Source organism: Mandrillus leucophaeus, unplaced genomic scaffold, assembly GCF_000951045.1.
Source record: "Mandrillus leucophaeus isolate KB7577 unplaced genomic scaffold, Mleu.le_1.0 Scaffold525, whole genome shotgun sequence".
NCBI classification, from domain to species: Eukaryota; Metazoa; Chordata; class Mammalia; order Primates; family Cercopithecidae; genus Mandrillus; species Mandrillus leucophaeus.
This window is the reverse complement of record NW_012105642.1, coordinates 1795080-1814911: the sequence shown is the minus strand read 5'-3', so window position 1 is coordinate 1814911 and position 19832 is coordinate 1795080. Positions and strand designations below refer to the sequence as shown.

The following is a 19832-nucleotide window of genomic DNA, read 5'->3' as shown; positions in this document are numbered from 1 at the left end:
TGTAATCCCAGCTACTTGGGAGGCTGAGGCAGGAGAATCGCTTGAACCTGGGAGGCGGAGGTTGCAGCGAGCAGAGATTGCACCACTGCACTCCAGCCTGGGCAACAGAGGGAGACTTTGTCTCAAAAAATATACATATATATATATAGAGAGAGAGAGAGAGAGACCATTAAAGCAGACTTTTAAGCCAGAAATTGCTGTCTTCATAATGATTAATAAGTATTTTTAAGGCTTCATTAGTGAGAAATATGCTACAGGTATAAACAGATGTGCAGGACTTAAAAGAGTAGGCCAGATGGTTGATACTATAGCTAAACTTTTCTGGGTGCCTCTTAGCAAATAAATGGATCTCTCTCTGTTCCTTGTGTTACTTGTCTTTTCCCCAAGGAAAATCACATTTTTCAGGTCTGACAACAATTTTCAACCTGACAACAATTGCTCCAGTTCATTTTGGCAACTGCTAAAATTGTCACCTTGGGAACCCCAAGCATACACACTGACTGTACTTGCACAGCTCCTACCCTGAGCCTTTCGGAAATTTCCTTCAGGAAGCCCGTCTATCATCTCACAAACAGAACCACTGATCTAACCTGGGCAACCATCTTTCTGCATCTGCTCTGTCTGAGACTCTCACCGGCTCCTATGGAGACAGGGAATCCTGCATCACTCATCCCTTCGGCTAGACTGAAGGTCTCCTTCCAAAGGCAACTACTTACTACTCTCTGCCTTGGGTCATACAAGAAGCACTATTCTTATCTATTCACGTGCTAAGCTATTTTTTTTTTAAGTCAGCTTTGCTAGTCAGTCTCCTCGAAATTCCCCAGAAGGAATCAAACAGAAATGGAACAAAGGACAGGAAAAGCCAAGGAGGTTTGCTGAAATTGAAGCATTCTGTAGACAGCTGGGTGCTACAATGGGTGTAATGTGAGGAAGGTGGTCTTGGGTGCACCCACAGACCAACACTGCCATTGTTACAATTTGTGTAGGATGATCTCAGGTGACAGCAGCAATTTATCACACCCAGAAACACATCCCCCACACATATTTACTTGAGGGTACCAGACCTGCTCACAAAGCAGAGAAGAGCTAAGGCTGTTCTCTAAGGGCTGAGAATTGCTGCTACTGCCTAGTGAGTAGGGAGAGGGTACTCCTCAGGCCCTATTTCCTATCAAATCATGTGTCAGTGTTGCCTAGGAGATAGAGACACAGTAACTATTCTAGCCAAACAAGGCACATAAACAGAACAGAAATGCAACGGCTTAGAGTACCCACAGAAAACTTGATTACCTTGTCACCATGAGTAAAAGCTAATTCCAACTCCTGAAGAGAGCAAACCAGCTCTGAAAGAGAGTGAAAATGCAGACGAGACAGTTATCAGATAATGGCTATCTGGACAAGAGATTCTTTCATTTGACAGCAGTTTGGTTGTTGGGAGTTCCAGTTCGGCTTCTGCATAGTTGCTCTGTACAAATCCTCCTCCGTATTTGCTTAGAGAAAATGTGTTGCCATCCCATCATGAAGGAAGCTGCCCAAGAGTTTTTAACCATTACAGCTGTGATGATGAAAGAGTGAAGAACCGCCTCTAAGTTAAAAAGTGCACCCAGAGATAAGGTTCATTCTCAATGCCCTGCCGCTGCTTCTGATCGCATGGCCACTGCACTTCTCAGTAAGTGGGAATCAAATGCTTCACTCACCACAGAGTAAGCAAATAAATATCTTTTTTCTATGACATGGGCTAAACAATACCCTGTGCTCCACCTCCTAATAATTTCACTATACCCAGGGTGGGGAGGAGGGTCAGGAAAAGCAATAAACGATGACTTCTAAATATATGACAAACTTGTAAACAACAAAAAGGGGAAACAAAACTCTTTATAATTCTAGTATTATTAGCAGGGACAGAACTAATAATGGTCCTATTAAACTTGCATTATTAGGCAGGTCATGTTGATTCTGGGTATACCGTTCTATTCTTGTGTTTTGGCTCAGTAAGTGAGATGTGCAAATCCGTGGCAAGGTGAGTCATATTAAAACAACACCTATGGTTTTGTTGATGCTTATATAAATATAAGTCATTTCTTTTCCACTGCTCTAGATAATTATGCAATTAAAATGAGAACATATATTCTGTCAAGATTTCTTAGAAAATAAATGAGTTTTCAAAATATGGTATAGGGTTTAATAAAATAGCTTAGGAAGTTTCAGAGTTAAGCAAGAAATCTACAAATAAAGAAACAACAACAAAAAGTAGATAATGGCACTTTATCTAACTGAAGGAGGCATTCTGCTTTTTCTTTCTGGCAGGGGTTCTTGGATTTCCAAGATTGTTTCATTGTATATAAAATGTACACAAATTTGCTGAAACATTTCACTTGCTTTTGTGTTCATTAATGTATTTACCTAAAGAAAGGTAAGCATATTTCCATGGAGACAGAAAAAAAGGATGAAATGGAACCAAAAAAAGAGGATAAAAAGAGAGACAGAGAGAGAAGAAAAATTAGAATCTTTTAATACCCATGAGCCTAAAATTAATAAACACATGAAAAGTGATAGTGCTTTTATAGCTATGTGAATAATATACTTAGTACTTGCTTTAATGAATTACCATACTGAACATTTTATCACCTGGTATGATTTCTAGTTTAAGTGAATATGTCCTCTTTCATGGTTATCGAAAAAGGAATTTATATAGCTATTTGTTAAAAGTTTGCATTTCAAAGCATAATACAGTTTTAGAAGTTAAATCACCTCATTTGTTTATATTACTTGAAACACTGCATGGGAAATTTTTAGGCAAGGTATCAAAAGTCGGCCAGGCTTGTTACACACTCCCCAGCCTGCTGCACTCCTGACCTAACTCATTCCTCTGTTAGGTTTCACCGCACATTGCACATTAGGGCTGTGCACTAATTTGCTTCTATTCCACACAGGGCCAGGCACACTGAGCATCGGTCCTGTGCCTGACACTGTGCTAGATGCTGGGGTTGCAGCCATGAGCATAGACACGACAGACATGGTCCTCGCTATCTACTGTTGAGTACTGACTGGAACAAGAGGATCGTCTGTAGACAGGTATGCCCAGGAGCATGGATGTGGGATGACAAATTGCACCGTGTGCAATTGGCAGGAAATATTTAACCATTGGGATATTTGTAGCAAACTCTTTTCTATTTTTCCAAATACTCAAGGTGGCAACACCATTTCCACATGGACTGACAGAGAGTTTTATGATTATAGCCACAACCTGAACTCATGAGTTATATTTTAGGACTATTTCAGAAATTTGATCAAAAGTACAGTAGTAGTAAAAAAAAAAAAAAATTACATGCATAAGTGGTCCTTATTATTCATTTATATATTTAGACATGAATGTGCAGTTTTTCACTGGGGGGTAATGCAATATACCTAGGTAAACATGTCTTTTGCAGTTTATACCTCGGTTTATTTATTCTTCATCCCCCAAGAGATAACTTTTATTGCTGATTATACTGTAAAGGATTAAAGAGAAAGTAAACTCTTTATATTTAAAGGCCTAACAGAGCATGAATCCTCTCAGTTGCTTTACAATTTCTGCCACTAAGGTTGAGTCTGGAATTAGGTGTCACCACAGTTGACTCAAAAAGGTTTTAAAAACAGGGGTGCCAGTATAACTTTGGTTATGAAACAAATGTCCCAGGCAGAAAAATAAGTTTGGAAAAGAAGAGGGGAAAATATTTGTAAGTCTGAACTTCAGTAGAATTTGATCAGTTCTCAAGAACACTGGGGAAATCCACTGCTAATTGTCAAAATTTCTAGAAACACCTATAGAGAAGGAGGTTGTGGTTGTTTTCTCCAAAGTTTCAAAAAATGTTACACCTATCAGAAACTAGATTTTTAGAGAGCACTTAAGGAATTTTAGATTGACTCGATGAAATGTTATATGAGCAAGTAGATCATGATTTTTCTTAGAGATTGAGCATGTATTCCTGGTGATAAACAACCTATAGTTGCTTCATTCTGCTTAGTTTGCATCTTATTTTAACAATTTAATGGTTTTCTGCTAGATTTTAATTGGTAGCCATGAGAAGAATGAGTTGAACATATTGTTGATATATATCTATTTAAGCTAATGAAGTTGCTCTATTATTTTATAGTGAAATATGACCCAGTTGACGTGTATATAATAGTGTATCTTTGGATTAAAGAAATGGCTTGAAGAGATTTGTTTTTTATATTTTTTAGCAGGGACAAGAAGTACTAAGAGGCCACAGAGAGTGAGCAGAATTGTAGAAAACATGGTACCAAATCCTGAAGCTCTAGTAACATTCAACCTTATGTACAATTTATCTGACTCACAAAAAAAACCTGTCATTCTTGGTAATATTTAGACCCCTATTGAGTACCTTGTGCTGCCTATAGGACAACTGATTTTGTTCAAAAGCATCTCTTTTTAAATATAAAATACAACGATGAGACATGAAAAAGTTATCTACTTATTTATGGCCAAAAACTAATAATCAAAATTTTTTTGAATGATCAAATTTGAAAAACAATTCTATTTTTAGGAGCTATAAAATCATAATACATGACAAATTCTAGGGGAGAGTGTCTGCTTACATAAAATATTCAATTATCTCTCCACTGAGATATTCAACAGTTTTATTATTTACTTCAACAATTTAATTGCAAAGGATAAATAGATGTTTATTGTTTTTACAAGTACACTTATAACATAGTTCTACTTTGCCAGTGAAAGTCACAAAAAAAATTAATTGTGCAGTTTTTTCTGACCTAGAATTCCTATTATTGAAAATTAGTGCAAAATGAGAGCATATTTAATATTATTTCAGGAAATGCTGACATTTTAAGAAATCACCTTCATAACTTAAAGAGGAACCTATCTTTGTTGCTGTTCTTAAGGAATTTTTATCTTTGCTTCTCAGGCTTAGTAGATTACCAGTGTTTTCTCTTAATTCATTAAAATTCTCACTTGTTGAAACTTTTTTTTAAATTATAGAGTACCTGCTTTTATTGTCATGGTCATTTTTTTTTTTTTAATTTCTACATACTGTGAAATCCTCAGAGAAAAATAAACGGGATTTTAAAATAAAAACTGGCATAGTTCTGATTAACAATACTTAAGTTTATTGGAAAAGGAATTGAGTGATTTATATGCCGATCCTTTCCTGCTGTTGTGGCATTTTACCAATTTCATTAATAAGTTCAGCAGTAATAGTAGCAACCTAAGTAATAATTTAAGAAGTAATAATGAAGTTAGGAGTGTTCTGTGCTATTTCCTGGAGGTATTCATTTAGCCCAGGTCTCTCCTGTGGTTCTACCAGAATTATATTTGGAAAATACCAAGCCACTTAAATAAATGTTTTAGCTGAAATTATAAATCATTGTAATTAGTACCATAAAGTTGACAGAGCATAGGTTTCTTCGTTGGAAGATCAGAGATGGGGTCTAGGCTCCATTACTTAACAGCTGTTTGATCTTTGGCAGATTATTTCACCTTTCAGACTCCTTTCCTTCATGGGTAGGAACAATGTCCGTGGAAGGGATTTCCATCATGTATAACAGCCACATGTGACTGGTACCAAATCTCTGAGGGGAGCACGTGGTAAGAGACTAGGAAAAACTGCTGTGTAAAAGTGAGGGCAACACAGGGGGAAGCCATGCGTGCTATCTGCCCTTTAAAGCTAAGTTCTTATGAACTATGCCTTTCAAAATGTACAGAAGAAAAACTCAAGACTTCTCATCTGCAATTCCCAGCAAGAGATCACCGACTCCCCTCTTTGACATGTAGAACAGGATGCCGAGACTTTTGTGTGTGTTCACCCTGGGTTATCACATTTCCAGCTCTAGATTCTTTCTCATTGCCCAATTGTTTCAAGGAGATAGAAATATTGTCTTTATTTTCCCCAGGTCTATCACTACATTTTTCAATTCTTTTGTAACCTGCTCCCTTTTGGGGAAAAAAAAAGAAAAAAGAAAAACTCTTCAAAGTCAAAGTACCACAAGTTGATTCTGGATTGGTGAGACAAAGTTTCTCTTTCTCAGGCTACCAATTGTTTTAGATTGAAGTTTCCTGTCATGTTCGCTCATCTTTAAATCCTCATAGTGAAAATGGTAATGTTGTTTATTTCTTTTATTGACTATGCTACAACTTCTACTGTTCAAAGGTCTGCTCTGGTCTCTTGCCGAAAAGCTATCCCCTCCTATTTGTTTCCTTCTCTTCCAGTTTTGCACATACCTTGGGTTCCACCAGGAATGTCTTTTCCCTGTTGTGTGTTTCAAGGACTCTAGTTCACCCTTTAGACGGCAAATCCGAAGTCTCTGCTCCTGTTGTACTCCACACACACCTTGATTGGGGGCAGTTTTACAACTGGTCTACATTTATCAATTTATGTTTCACTCTGTCTTTCAAGCTATGAATCTACATCAGAAGGGCAAAGTCCAAGATTTAGTCATGTTTGTATTTCTAGCACATCACGAATATGCCATAAATGTTTCTCAAATGGCCAAACAACTACATTTTATGTTAGAAAGCAGCTTTCAGTTTTTCTTAAAAATAGCAGCAAGATGATTTTGGTATCTCCCTTGTTTTCTGTAGGATATGATCATCATGGCACCTGTATTACTGATACTTTTGGGGGCCACTGAGATACTGCAAGCTGACTTACTTCCTGATGACAAGAGTAAGGACCTTCTATTCAATTCAATAATGTTTACTTTTAAAAGTATGTTAGTAAAAGGATAACATTATTTTCTCTTAAACTGTCAATTAGAACATTATATATGGATTTTTATGAGATAATATTTATCCTCAAGACAGATGCTTTAAACATGCTATATTTTAAGAAAGCAATGCTGGCTGAAATGCAAATGTTATGCTACAGTGGGAAATCAAAGTCAAAGTGTGGGTGTCCAGGCACCATGGAATAAAGCTGGCGCCAGTGGTCGCATTTGGAATGTCTTCCCACACAAGGGAGTAGTTAGAAGGCCCCATGACCAAACAGTAAGAAACTTCCACTGCATTTTGTCCTGAAATTTGTTGATGTACGTATTTGGTGTGATGACAGAGTTTAAGGAAAATCATCACATGGTCCCAGTCTAGCATTGTCAACAGAACTATCTATGGAAATGACAATGTTCTATCTCTGTAATGTCCAACGCAGTAGCCACTAGCCATATGTGACTATTGAGCCCTTGAAATATGGACAGTGCAACTAAGGTAATGAATTTAAATTAATTTAGGCCGTATGTTGTGGCTCACACCTGTAATCCCAGCACTTTGTGAGGCAGGGGCAGGTGGATCACTTGAAGTCAGAAGTTTGAGACCCACCTGGCTAACATGGTGAAACCCCAACTCTACTAAAAATTCAAAAATAGCCAGCTGTGGTGGCACATGCCTGTAATCTCAGCTACTTGGGAAGCTGAAGCAGGAGAACAGCTTGAACTGAGAGGCAGAGGTTGCAGTAAGCTGAGATCGCACAACACTGCCCTTCAGCCTGGGCAACAGAGTGAGACTCTGTCTCAAAAATTAATTAATTAATTAATAAAAATTTCAATAGCCACAAGTTGCCAATGGCTACCATAATGGACAGTGCAATACAGACAGAGCTCTAAAAATCCTCATGTGGTAAACATGGATGTAGAGGTGTGGGAAGTCTGTTAAGATGCATGGATAAATCCTGATAACTTAGTAAATGAATAAAAGAAGGTTTTGTAATTGTGTGCACAATACTGCCCTAAATGTAGTAAAAAAATTAAAAATTGCATAAATATACACCCAAGAAAAAAATAACGAATATATCATATGTTAATGCCATTCTTAGTGGTACAATTATTTTAAAAAATTTATCTTCTTCTTTTTGCTTATCTGTGTTTTCCAAAATTTCTTCAATAAACAGATATTGATTTTGCAATTAAGCAAAAGCTTTTATTTTGAAAGCAAAGTCAGAGAGTGGCTCATGAAGGGGGAAGAAACATTTTCTTTCTGTAAAGCCCTATTTAAATAAGTTTGCTTGCAAATATTTTTGTCTGTGACTCATAATAAGAGGTAAATACATTTTTACGTTATGTACCAGCACGCATACAAATATATAACTACCCTTATGTAGTAGAAACAAGATTCATGAAACAACTCTTATTATGTTTGATGCACACTGATATTTTCTATTCTATTTTTCTTCCACATCATTAAAAGAAAAATTATGGTCACAAACCAATACATTGTTATCATTGACTGCTAATGGATAATGACTCTCAGTTTGAAAATTATGGTTACAGTGAATAGTGAATAGTGATATAGTAACATGTTCATATTTCAATAAAAATATAGGTATTATAGGTAAACACCTGGACATGGGCAATGTAAAAAAAGATGTTAAAAACAGTTTTAAAGAAACCTCTTCTAGGCTGGGCGTGGTGGCTCCTGCCTGCTAGCATTTTGGAAGGCTGAGGCGGGCAGATCATTTGAAGTTAGGAGTTGGAGATCAGCCTAGCCAACATGGTGAAAACCTGTCTCTGTGAAAAATACCAAAAATAAAAAAATAAAAAAATAAACCATTAGCCCAGCGTGGTGGCATGCGCCTGTAGTCCTAGCTACTCAGGTAGAAATAGACACTTTCTCTTTGCCCCGGTGCTACAGGCATGGCAGGAGCAACTGTGTCTGTGGTGCTCGCAGGTCCAGGGCAGCATCTGCAGGGCAACAAATATTCAAAAAATTTAAAAAGTGCTGCCTATGTCCAGTTGAACATTGTGCTGTTTCTTTATTCTTTGAATCAACAGTTTCACTTCTCCCACCTGTCAATTTCACCATTAAAGTTACTGGTTTGGCTCAAGTTCTTTTACGTTGGGAACCAAATCCTGATCAAGAGCAAAGGAATGTTAATCTAGAATATCAAGTGAAAATAAACGCTCCAAAAGACGATGATGTAAGTGTTTATTCTAATGGATATCCTTATTGAGAATAAATATGCGTTTTGACTGCATTTTCTTTATCAAATGAAATTTTATATTAAAAAACAAAAGTACTGACAGGCTCTTTGTTATGTTACCAGTAGACTAGTGTCTCTCTAAGAATGCCTGTGAGCTAGTGCTAGGTGTATTGTTCAGCGTTAAACAGCATCGCAGAATATTTTAACTTTCGGATGATTCTTTCCCTTAACGAAGAATGTTTAGTAACTTTTTAGGCACAATGGATTGGATACTGGTTTTCTGTTTCCCCTAAAATCACCAACCCAACAGAACAGGAGACAGTAGCCTAGCAAAACAAGAAGACAGCAGACAGAATGGAGAGTCAGGGAAACCAAGTTCGAATCCCAGTTCATCCACTTCCTACCTTTGCAACCTGGGACAAGTCATTTAGCTTCTCAGAGCCTCAATTTTACCTCAGGGCTACATTCAGGCATCTGCTACATATTAGGTGTGTAATAAAGTCAAACAAAGGGAGAAGTGATTCATATTAACCATTTTTCAGTCAATATGGAATTCTAGAGAATTTTCTGTCAAACATTGACCTCTGGGGAGATGGTGGTCAAAGGGAACTTCAGTTTAACTGTAATATTTAGTTTGTTTTTACAAGAATAATGTGTTCATGTGTCATTGAGAAGTTACTATGTTGTTATTACTATAGTTTTGTTTTGACTTTTTTCCTAGCAAAACTATTTCATTGCATCTTACTCATCATTTAAAAAGTAGAAGAAAATGCATATTTGATTAAAATAGCTCTCTTAAGGCTAGTTCTCTTTTATGCATCAAGACTTGTGGGTTTTATTTTTAGTATGAAACCAGAATCACTGAAAGCAAATGCGTAACCATCCTCCACAAAGGATTTTCAGCAAGTGTGCGGACCATCCTGCAGAACGACCACTCACTCCTGGCCAGCAGCTGGGCTTCTGCTGAACTTCATGCCCCACCAGGTAAAGCAGGCCTCCAAAAGTCCAGTTTGTATGTTTTGGACTTTGCAAATATGGAAAAGCAGAAAAATTAACACTAACTCACTTTCCTTTAGTCAGTCACCTGTTCTTGTCAAGTACTCTCCCATATCAACAACATCCTAACTAAGGCTGCTGCCACTTCTTATCATAACCAACTGAATTCCATCTGGCACATTCTTGCAGAAATATCCACCGTCTGTGAATTGACCTCCAGTGGAAAGTTGGTGTTTCTGATACTTAGAATCAGTAATACTTCTGATCACACACTTAAGTGCACACACACAATAGGGGAGAGAAAAGAGGAGAAGCAGGCTACCAAGTCCTGGGGCATATGGGTGCACCCAATAACAATTGCCTTGGTCAGTTGAGCTCACGGGTAATTTTTGAACAATTATCCTGTCATATGGCCAGCTGGAAAGCCCATGCCTTCTGAATTGTGTTGGTAACTTAAAACAGAATCATAAAGATCTTCTCATTTACTTTTTTTTTTTTTTAGATAGAGTCTCCCTCTGTTGCCCAGGCTGAAGTGCAGCAGTGTATTCTCGACTCACTGCAACCTCTGCCTCCTGGGTTCAAGCTGTTCTCATGTCACTGCCTTCCGAGTAGCTGGGATTATAGGCGTGCGCCTCCATGCTGGACTAATTTTTGTACTATTATTATTATTATTGAGATGGGGTTTTACCATGTTGACCAGGCTGGTCTCGATCTTCTGGCCTCAAGCCATCCACCTGCCTCAGCCTCCCAAAGTGCTGGGATTACAGACATGAGCTGCCATGTCCAGCCCCATTTACTTGTTATAACTTGTCTAGACCACATACCAGCCAATTTGCGTGGGCTTGATCCCAAGTACAGAGACTAATCCAAGGCAGATACAGGATCACAGAGATGGGTTATTGTAGGTGGCTTACATCAAACCACTATTTCCCCTTTCTATAATGAATAACTGGATTTTACCTATAAGGCACTTTGCAGCTTACATTTCTACAATTCTAATTATCCTCTGAGCACTCTAATATAGGATGACACTAATAAAAATTATTTCTGTTTTGAACCAAGTAGAATTCACATAAAATGATTCCTTGGATGAGAACTATAAGACAAAGAGTCTCTATAGATCTCTAAACTGTACTTGGGCATGGACTTTCTGGTCATTTGGTGCATGGACAAATATATATTAGGTTGGTGCAAAAGTAATGACCAAAATCACAATTACTTTTGCATCAACCTAATATATGAATATATACATGAACTGAATAAGTCAATTTGCTTCGAGATATTTCTTCTTTTTATCTGTGCAAAAGCAAAAGTACAGATATATCTTTTATCTGTGCAAAAGCACAGATATAAAGAAGAAATCCATCTTTAACTTCTCTACAGGTAATAAGAGGCTGTCTCTCATCATCTTCTCCCTCTGCTTCTTGAAAGACACTGGCTGACAGTGATAAAAATGATCTACAGCTGACTTAAGCTACGACCAAAAGACTCCCTTCTATCTCTCAAGGCTCCCACTTGGATGCGGTCCTTTCTGGCCTGGGTGCAAGAGCTTGTTTCCTTCTCTGAGCAACCACCAACAAGACCAGTGTTTCCCACAGTGTATTTTAAAGACCAACAGTTAATACAGCAATGAGAGGTTGAAATGAAAACAAGTCTTTCTAGTCACATAATTTGAGAAAGACTTAATGAAGCAAATATAAATAAGTTTGCATTTAAAATCTTGGCTGGGTGCGGTGGCTCACACTTGTAATCCCAGCACTTTGGGAGGCCGAGGTAGGTGGATGGCTTGAGGCCAAGAGATCGAGACCAGCCTGGCCAACGTGGTGAAACCCAGTCTCTACTAAAAATACAAAAATTAGCTGAGTGTGGTGGCACGTGCCTGTAATCCCAAGCACTCGGGAGGCTGAGGCAGGAGAACTGCTTGAACCCGGGAGGGGGAGGTTGCAGTGAGCTGAGATCATGCCACTGCACTGTAGCCTGGGCAACAGAATGACTCTGTTTCCAAGTAATAATAATAATAATAAAATAAAATCTGAGTGAGCTGAGATCTGGCCACTGCACTCCAGCCCGGGCAAGAGAGCGAGACTCCGTCTCAGGAAAAAAAAAAAAAAAAAATCTGAAGGTTTTCTTTTGGTTTTTTGAGACAGGGTCTCACTCTGTTGCCCAGGCTGGAGTGTAGTGGCATGATCTTGGTTCATTGCAGCCTCGACCTTCCCAGCTCAAGTGATCCTCCCACCTCAACCTCCCAAGTAGCTGGAACTACAGGCACATGCCACCACACCTGGCTAATTTTTGTATGTTTTGTAGAGTTGGGGTTTCGCCATGTTACTCAGGCTTGTTTCAAACTCCTGAGCTCAAGCAATCTGCCCGCCTCAGCCTCCCAAAGTGCTGGGACTACAGGTTCATGCCACCACGCCTGGCTAATTTTTATATTTTTTGTAAAGACGAGGTTTCACCATGTTGCCTGGGCTGGTCTCAAACTCCTGGGCTCAAGAGATATCCACCAGCCTTGGCTTCCCAGAGTGCTAGGATTACAGGCATGAGCACCGTGCCTGGCCAATTCAAGGTTTTCTTAAAGTCCTAGTATATTAAAGAGGACTTTAACATGCTAATGTGCATCAAGTCTGCAAAGTAGTGGTATTATCTTGCAGTGTTGTCAAAACTCATTTCTTCTGAGCAGCAACCTATGTAATTCATGAAGCATTTGGATACAACCTAATGAATCACACAATTCTAGGATGGAAAGGGATACTCAAGACCTTCCTATACCAACCCTCTCCTTTACAGTTGAAAATACAGAGCCCAGAAAAGTGGGGGTCAATGTCTCACAGCTAGTTATTAACAAATGTGGCATTAGAGCACCAAAGTTGCTGGACATCAACCTCTAAATGACAATATATTGTACTTCTCTTGAACTTTGTCACATTTAGTGCACAAACATCACCCCCAAGCCCCAAACAAAATACCTGGGAAGCTGTTTACTATCAGAAATGGGGACTTTATAATTCTAATTCCATATCTCCAGTAAGTTGGCCTTTTGTAGTTAGTAGGTTTCTAGAAATATGTGATGATGGCTGGGCATGGTGGCTCATGCCTGTAATTTCAGCATTTTAGGAGGCTGAGGCGGGTAGATCACTTGAGGTCAGGAGTTCAAGACCAGCCTGGCCAACATCTCTACCAAAACCCCATCTCTACCAAAAATACAAAAATTAGCCAAGTGTGATGGTGCACACCTGTCATTCCAGCTACTTGGGAGGCTGAGGCATGAGAATCGCTCCAACCCAGGAGGCAGAGGTTGCAGTGAGCCAAGATCGCACCACTGCACTGCAGCCTGGGTGACAGAGTGAGGTTCTGTCTCAAGGGGAAAAAAATGTGAAGATGATTATTTTTTGGTGGTGAATAAGATGTTTACATCATTATAGTTCCAAAAGAAGCATGAAATTCAGAGTTTGCCATGGCAATGTTTTGTTCTTTTTATTTTTGACTACCTAGGGTCTCCCGGAACCTCAGTTGTGAATTTAACTTGCACCACAAACACTACAGCAGATAATTATTCACATTTAAGGCCATACCAAGTTTCCCTTCACTGCACCTGGCTTGTTGGCACAGATGCCCCTGAGGACACGCAGTATTTTCTCTACTATAGGTTAGTACTGTACCTATTTTTACTTAGGCAAATGGTTGTTTCCTGCAACCTCATAAAACTCATGAGTGTTCCAATTTAGGTATGGCTCTTGGACTGAAGAATGCCAAGAATACAGCAAAGACTCAATGGGGAGAAACATCGCATGCTGGTTTCCCAGGACTTTTATCCACAGCAGAGGGCGTGACTGGCTTGCGGTGCTTATTAACGGCTCCAGCAAGCACTCTGCCATCAAGCCCTTTGATCAGCTGTTTGCCCTTCATGCCATTGGTAAGATCGACTTAACCCAAAGCTGAAATAACTGAATCTCAGAATCTCAGCACTGGAGAAGATCACCTAGTTCTACTACTTTTCTGATGCTAAGTAAGCATCAGGCCCACGTTTGAAAACCACTGGGGCAGGGTTCTCCAGCCCAACGCCGCCAGTGATTTTTGCTGGATAGCTGTGTTATGGAGGGCTGTCCTGGGCATTGTAGGATATTGAGCAGCAGAGGGGCCTCTACACCCTAGATGCCAGCAGTATGCCCCTCTGCCCCTGAGCTGTGATTTTTTAAAAAGTCTCAGACTTTGCCAAATGCCCCTCAGGGGGTAAAATTTCCCCCAGTTGAGAATCACTGCACCAGGAAAAGTGAACTAGCTACTCAAAAGAGACCATTTAATCTTTCATGAGTTCTGATAGGTTTTGTGAAATTTCTGCCCCAGGTCCTGCGATGGACTAGTGCCACCCCAGCCGGTTTGAGTCCTTTCCCTAACAAATGGCCTCTCTTAGCTGTTCACAGGCAGCAGGTTTCCCATCCAGAAGCCCTTCTTCTCCAGGCTAATATCTCTCTCTCTGCATTTCTCACTGTTCTGGCCCATCTCCTGGATGTTTTGCAGCTCGAATATCTCTCAGTGTGCAATTCTCAGCTCTAAAAATTATATTCATGGTTTCATCTGCTCAGTTCTCAATAGAGAAGACACTCTCCCTCATCCCAGATAGTTCGATTCGTGAAACTCACCAGGCGCTCTCACATGGCATGCTGAGTTACGGAGACTCCAGATTTCAATGGTGGGTGGTTATTATGGGCTGTGGGGCCAGACTGCCTGGATTTGGATCCTGGCTCCACCGCTGACTGAGTGACCTTGGACAAGCTGATCATTCCTTTGTGCCTAATCTTCTTATCTGAAACAATGGAGAGGAATCAATACTTCCTGTGCGGTTTTCGTGAGAATTGTGTTACTAATGATAAAGCGCTTAGAACAGTGCCTGGCATAAAGGTTTAATAAATACACTACAATATTATTTAGAGAGTATGATTTGGCTGTGACATAACTATTTTCCAATGGAATATAACTTTGTGTCAAGAATCATAGCCCTTACTAAAGAGGTTATGCAATTCTCTCAGTAGTATATTTCTTAGGTGAACTAAAAATGTCACTTTCATGAAAATAGGCAATAAAAGATGCTGAGGAAGACCTAGAAACAATGATATTGATATGAAAATGGATATAATCTAGTACAGACCACAGGAATTCATTTTCTTTTATGATTTTCATTTTATTGAGGCTAATTCCTAGGATTACTAAAATAAATAAGTACTTTCTTGGTTAAGAATTTTCTCCTTAGGCAACAGGAGGCTCTGAAGCCAGTCGACCCCACTCTTAGCTTGTCCCTATTAATTGTGAGATCCAAGTCACATTACCTAAGACAAGGACACTCATTAAGAATTAATTTTCCCCTCACCTCACTGGACCATAAGACAATCAAGTGAGATCTCAGGGGAAAGGACATTAGAGTCCTAAGTGAAGACCAATCCATTCTTCTTTTTTTTTTTTTTTTTGAGACAGAGTCTCACTCTGTTCCCTAGGCTGGAGTGCAGTGGCATGATATCGGCTCACTGCAATCTCCGCCTCCTGGACTCACGCCATTTTCCTGCCTCAGCCTCCCGAGTAGCTGGGACTGTAGGTGCCTGCCACCACGCCCAGCTAGTTTTTTGTATTTTTAGTAGAGTCGGGGTTTCACCGTGTTAGCCAGGATGGTTTCGATCTCCCGACCTCGTAATCCGCCTGCCTCAGCCTCCCAAAGTGCTGGGATTACAGGTGTGAGACACCAAGCCCGGCCCTAATCCATTCTTTATTGATGCAAAAGACAACTGAAGCTTCCTGCTCCATCCCCCAAACAAACAAAAAACAAAAGATGCAGTAAACAAAATGAAATTAAATTGAAAACTGAATCTCAGAAGGGGGAAGTGATTTGCTCAGGGCCACATACCTACTGGGAAGAGGCAAGCTTGGTGGAAGGTCCAGGGAAACGTTCTCTCAGTGGTCAGGTTTATTCTGGGCCTGGTACAACTTGAGTAGTAAAGGGAGATGGTGGGTGAGTCTTGCAATGAGCTGAGTGGGGAAGAGATTCAAGCATTTGACTCCATTTGGAGTAGTAATCCTTGTAGTTTCCAGAAAGGGTCTCTTCTTCTTCAGCACTATTAGACAAGAGTATTACGGGAGGCCACTGGCTTCCTGTGGCTTGCAGATCAGTTGATTAAGACCTGATGGTAAATATTTGAAAAAAGCATATCTTAGAAATGCCTTGAGAAGTGTGGGTGGATTGGAGTTATCAGCTCTGATCACTGATTCTAAAAAAAAAAATCACTGATCTTTCATTCCCTTAGATCAAATAAATCCGCCACTGAATGTCACAGCAGAGATTGAAGGAACTCGTCTCTCTATCCAATGGGAGAAACCAGTGTCTGCCTTTCCAATCCATTGCTTTGATTATGAAGTAAAAATACACAATGCAAGGAACGGATATTTGCAGGTAATTACTCAGATCATTCCAATATTTGATGACAGACATTTATTTTAGAAACATTTAAAAAAATTATCTTCAGTGACTGCAACCAAGTTACAGCTTGGTACTAACAAGGTCAAAGTTAACTTACATCTACGCAGGTATTATAGGTATAAACCAAATCTTACTGGCCTTTTGTTTTGAAATAACATACTTTTGGTTGAAACTAATACAAAGGATTAGAAACAGACTCATTGGTACTAGTGTTGGTTAAAATCTAAAATGATAGATGGGTGCAGTGACTCATGCCTGTAATCCTAGCACTTTGGGAGGCCACTGTGGGTGGATCACCTGAGATGAGGAGTTCAAGACCAGCCTGACCAACATGGTGAAACCCCATCTCTACTAAAAAATACAAAAAAAACTAGCTGGGCGAGGTGGCGGGCGCCTGTAGTCCCAGCTACTCGGGAGGCTGAGGCAGGAGAATGGCGTAAACCTGGGAAGTGGAGCTTGCAGTGAGCTGAGATCTGGCCACTGCACTCCAGCCTGGGCGACAGAGCGAGACTCCGTCTCAAAAAACAAAACAAAACAAAACAAACAAACAAAAAACCTCACAAAAATTAGCCAACATGATGGCGCATGCCTATAATCCCAGCTACTTGGGGGTGGGGGCTGAGGCAGGAGAATCGCTTCAACCAGGGAGGCGGAGGTTACAGTAAGCCGAGATGGTGCCACTACACTCCAACCTGGGGGACAGAGCGATACTTCATCTCAAAAAAAAAAAAAAAAAATCTAAAGTGATGCAGCTACTATAAAAACAGTATGATGAATTCTCAAACAATTAGAAATAGAATTCCCATATGATCCAACAATTCCATTTCTGGTTATATATACAAAAGAATTGAAAACAAGGATTCAAAGAGATGTTTGTACACCCATGTCCATAGCAGCATTATTCACAACAGCCAAAAGCTGGAAGCAACCCATGTGCCCATTAAATGAATGGATGAGCAAAATGCAGCATATACATACAATAGGATATTATCCAGCATTAAAAGAAAGGAAATTCTGACACATGCTGCATCACGGAGGAGCCTTGAGGACATTATGCTAAGCAAAATAAGTCAGTCACAAAAGGACAAATACTGTCTGATTCTACTTTCGGAGGTTAAATAGTAAAATTCTTAGAAACAGAGTAGGATGGTGGTTACCAGGAATTGGTTGGAGGGCGGATGGAGAGCTATTGTTTAATGGGTACAGAGTTTCACTTTTGCAAGATTAAAAGACTGTTGAACATTGGTGACACGACAATATGAAAGTATTTAATATCGCAAAGCTGTACACTTAAAAGGGATTAAGATGGTAAATTTCATTATATTTTTACCACAATTTAAAAAAACTCATTAGTACTAATAGACAAAAATTTCAAAGGGAAAGGAACTGAGAAGAAAGTCAATCAACATTTCTTGAGCATCAATTATGTGTCAAACTTTATTATGTGTATATTGCACCCTCACAATAATTCTATGATATAATTATCATTCCCATTTTATAGGAAAGTGAGGCAAAAGAGATGAAGTAACTCTCCCACAGTCATAAAGCTAGGAAAAAAAAACAGGATTCCAACTCATGTCTTATAGAGAGTAGACAAAGCCAATTCCATTAGATTCAACAAATATTTACAAATTGACTTCTTTGTGAGAAATAAGACTGTTTCTGCCATGGAGTGACCCAATCTTGTGACATATTTGCCCAGCCTTGGGGTTGCTCTCCCACAGGAAAAGCCAGTGCAGCTAGAGATGGGGGTGTGGGCACAGAGTCTGCTATGCAGAGAGGAATTGAACGGAATCTGCAAGGATGAAGAGAAACTGGTCTGGTGAGAAAACATGAGAAGGACTTTCTTAGCCAGAGCTTCCCAAAATACTTACACTGAAGGGCTGTGAGTGCGTGTGTTTTTATAATATCTAATCTACCATCGACTGGTGCTTTTGTCAAATACATAAAAATGATTTGCTAGCAAAAATTAAATATAGCCAAAGACATGTGAAGTATCAGTTCACTGATCATGTGTTTGGATGTCATGGTGATGTTAAATTGCTACCAAAACTTCCAAATTGTAGTCATAATTTTATCTGTATTTAGCCCATCACAGGCCAGTAATAAATAGTTCCTGACCTGCACCAGTCTAGGAAAAGGAGTAACTTTATGCTTGAGAGAGTGTGGTTCTTTCAGTCAAGTGGCAAGTAATTCAGTCTGCCTGGATGCCTGGATAGAAGACCAACACTGAACTCATGACTCTGTATCTGACACTGTGACTTCTCCCAGAGTGGCTCTATAAGATTTTTTTTTAAAATAAAGAAATGGCTTCTGTGTTAAAAACCATGACTACGGGCAATGGATGCCACTGAAGAATTTCACACAAGAGAGAAATATGTCCACATTTGCAGAGTAGAAGAAGAATTTTGTTAGCAGTGTGAAAACCGGATGTGAGTGGGGAGGGGCCACATGGACATATGAATATCAGTTAGTGGCTACTGCAATGGTCCAAGCAAAAGATAATAAGAGCTAAAATAGGCAATGGACACAGGGCTGGAGTAAAAAAGGGAGAAACACCTCCAGGGGGTATTCAAGATACAGGTGTCAGGAACACATCTCTGGCACAGGGGACTAGCTGGATGGTGGCGACCGTGAACAGCAGAAAGAAAAAGAAGAAGGGCTCATTCATGAGAAAACTGCTTCAACACGAGACAATCTAGTGTTTGTGTGATATTATTTAGTAATGTGACCATAGATTATGGAGGGACAAGGTAAGGGAATAATGCATCCTGGCAGAGGCCACTCCAAGTCTTTCAGTCTGGAAACGTCTGCTGGGCCTGGATAGGATCACCTGGATCTTGACTGTTGACCATTTCATATATTTGGGTTACAAGACAGCGTTTTCCTGAAGGGTGACTGCCAACACAGCAACACTGAAGCGCCTAGTATAAACGAATTGATATGTGCCCTGTTGATTTTAAATGGCTTGCTGAACAGTGAGTCACATGACCTATATAGGACCTCCCATTCTGATAATTGGCAGAAACAAATTAGGTGTTTAGAGATTCTTATAATGCTATTTTTCCCCACTTAGATAGAAAAAATGATGACCAATGCATTCATCTCAATAATTGATGATCTTTCTAAGTATGATGTTCAAGTGAGAGCAGCAGTGAGCTCCATGTGCAGAGAGGCGGGGCTCTGGAGTGAGTGGAGCCAACCTATTTATGTGGGTAAGTAGCTTATGTTTATTTTACATTGGCAGCCTTCCTTGTGATCAAAGAAGGTAATCCCAGAAGTGTACACTTTCATTTGTGGGTCTTAAAATGGTTTCATATCTCTATTGTGATTCATTTTCTATTGGTCTACTGCCTTTCCAATCAGGAAATGAAGCCAAGTGAAGTTTAAGTGTCCAACCTTGTCATTAGCACCAACCCTCCTAGACCCGGTGCCTATTTTTTTTTTTT

The 19832-nt window shown here is 39.6% G+C and overlaps 1 protein-coding gene across 4 annotated transcripts in view; it reads left to right on the top strand.

Annotated features, from left to right (window-relative positions):
* The first annotated feature begins 1236 nt into the window (after positions 1-1236).
* The window catches only part of IL5RA (interleukin 5 receptor, alpha), a 52130-nt gene continuing 33534 nt past the window's right edge, over positions 1237-19832 (top strand). For 3 of the 4 annotated variants that reach the window (XM_011996814.1, XM_011996813.1, XM_011996816.1), the window contains exons 1-9: positions 1237-1666; positions 2931-3072; positions 6596-6680; positions 8776-8921; positions 9770-9908; positions 13413-13566; positions 13646-13833; positions 16211-16356; positions 19460-19598. In XM_011996814.1, coding sequence (XP_011852204.1) covers positions 6599-6680; positions 8776-8921; positions 9770-9908; positions 13413-13566; positions 13646-13833; positions 16211-16356; positions 19460-19598 — 994 coding nt within the window. In that variant the 5' untranslated portion in view covers positions 1237-1666; positions 2931-3072; positions 6596-6598. Of the gene's footprint in view, positions 1667-2930; positions 3073-6042; positions 6112-6595; positions 6681-8775; positions 8922-9769; positions 9909-13412; positions 13567-13645; positions 13834-16210; positions 16357-19459; positions 19599-19832 lie in introns of all 4 variants that reach the window. The other variant, XM_011996815.1, reaches the window with a different exon arrangement.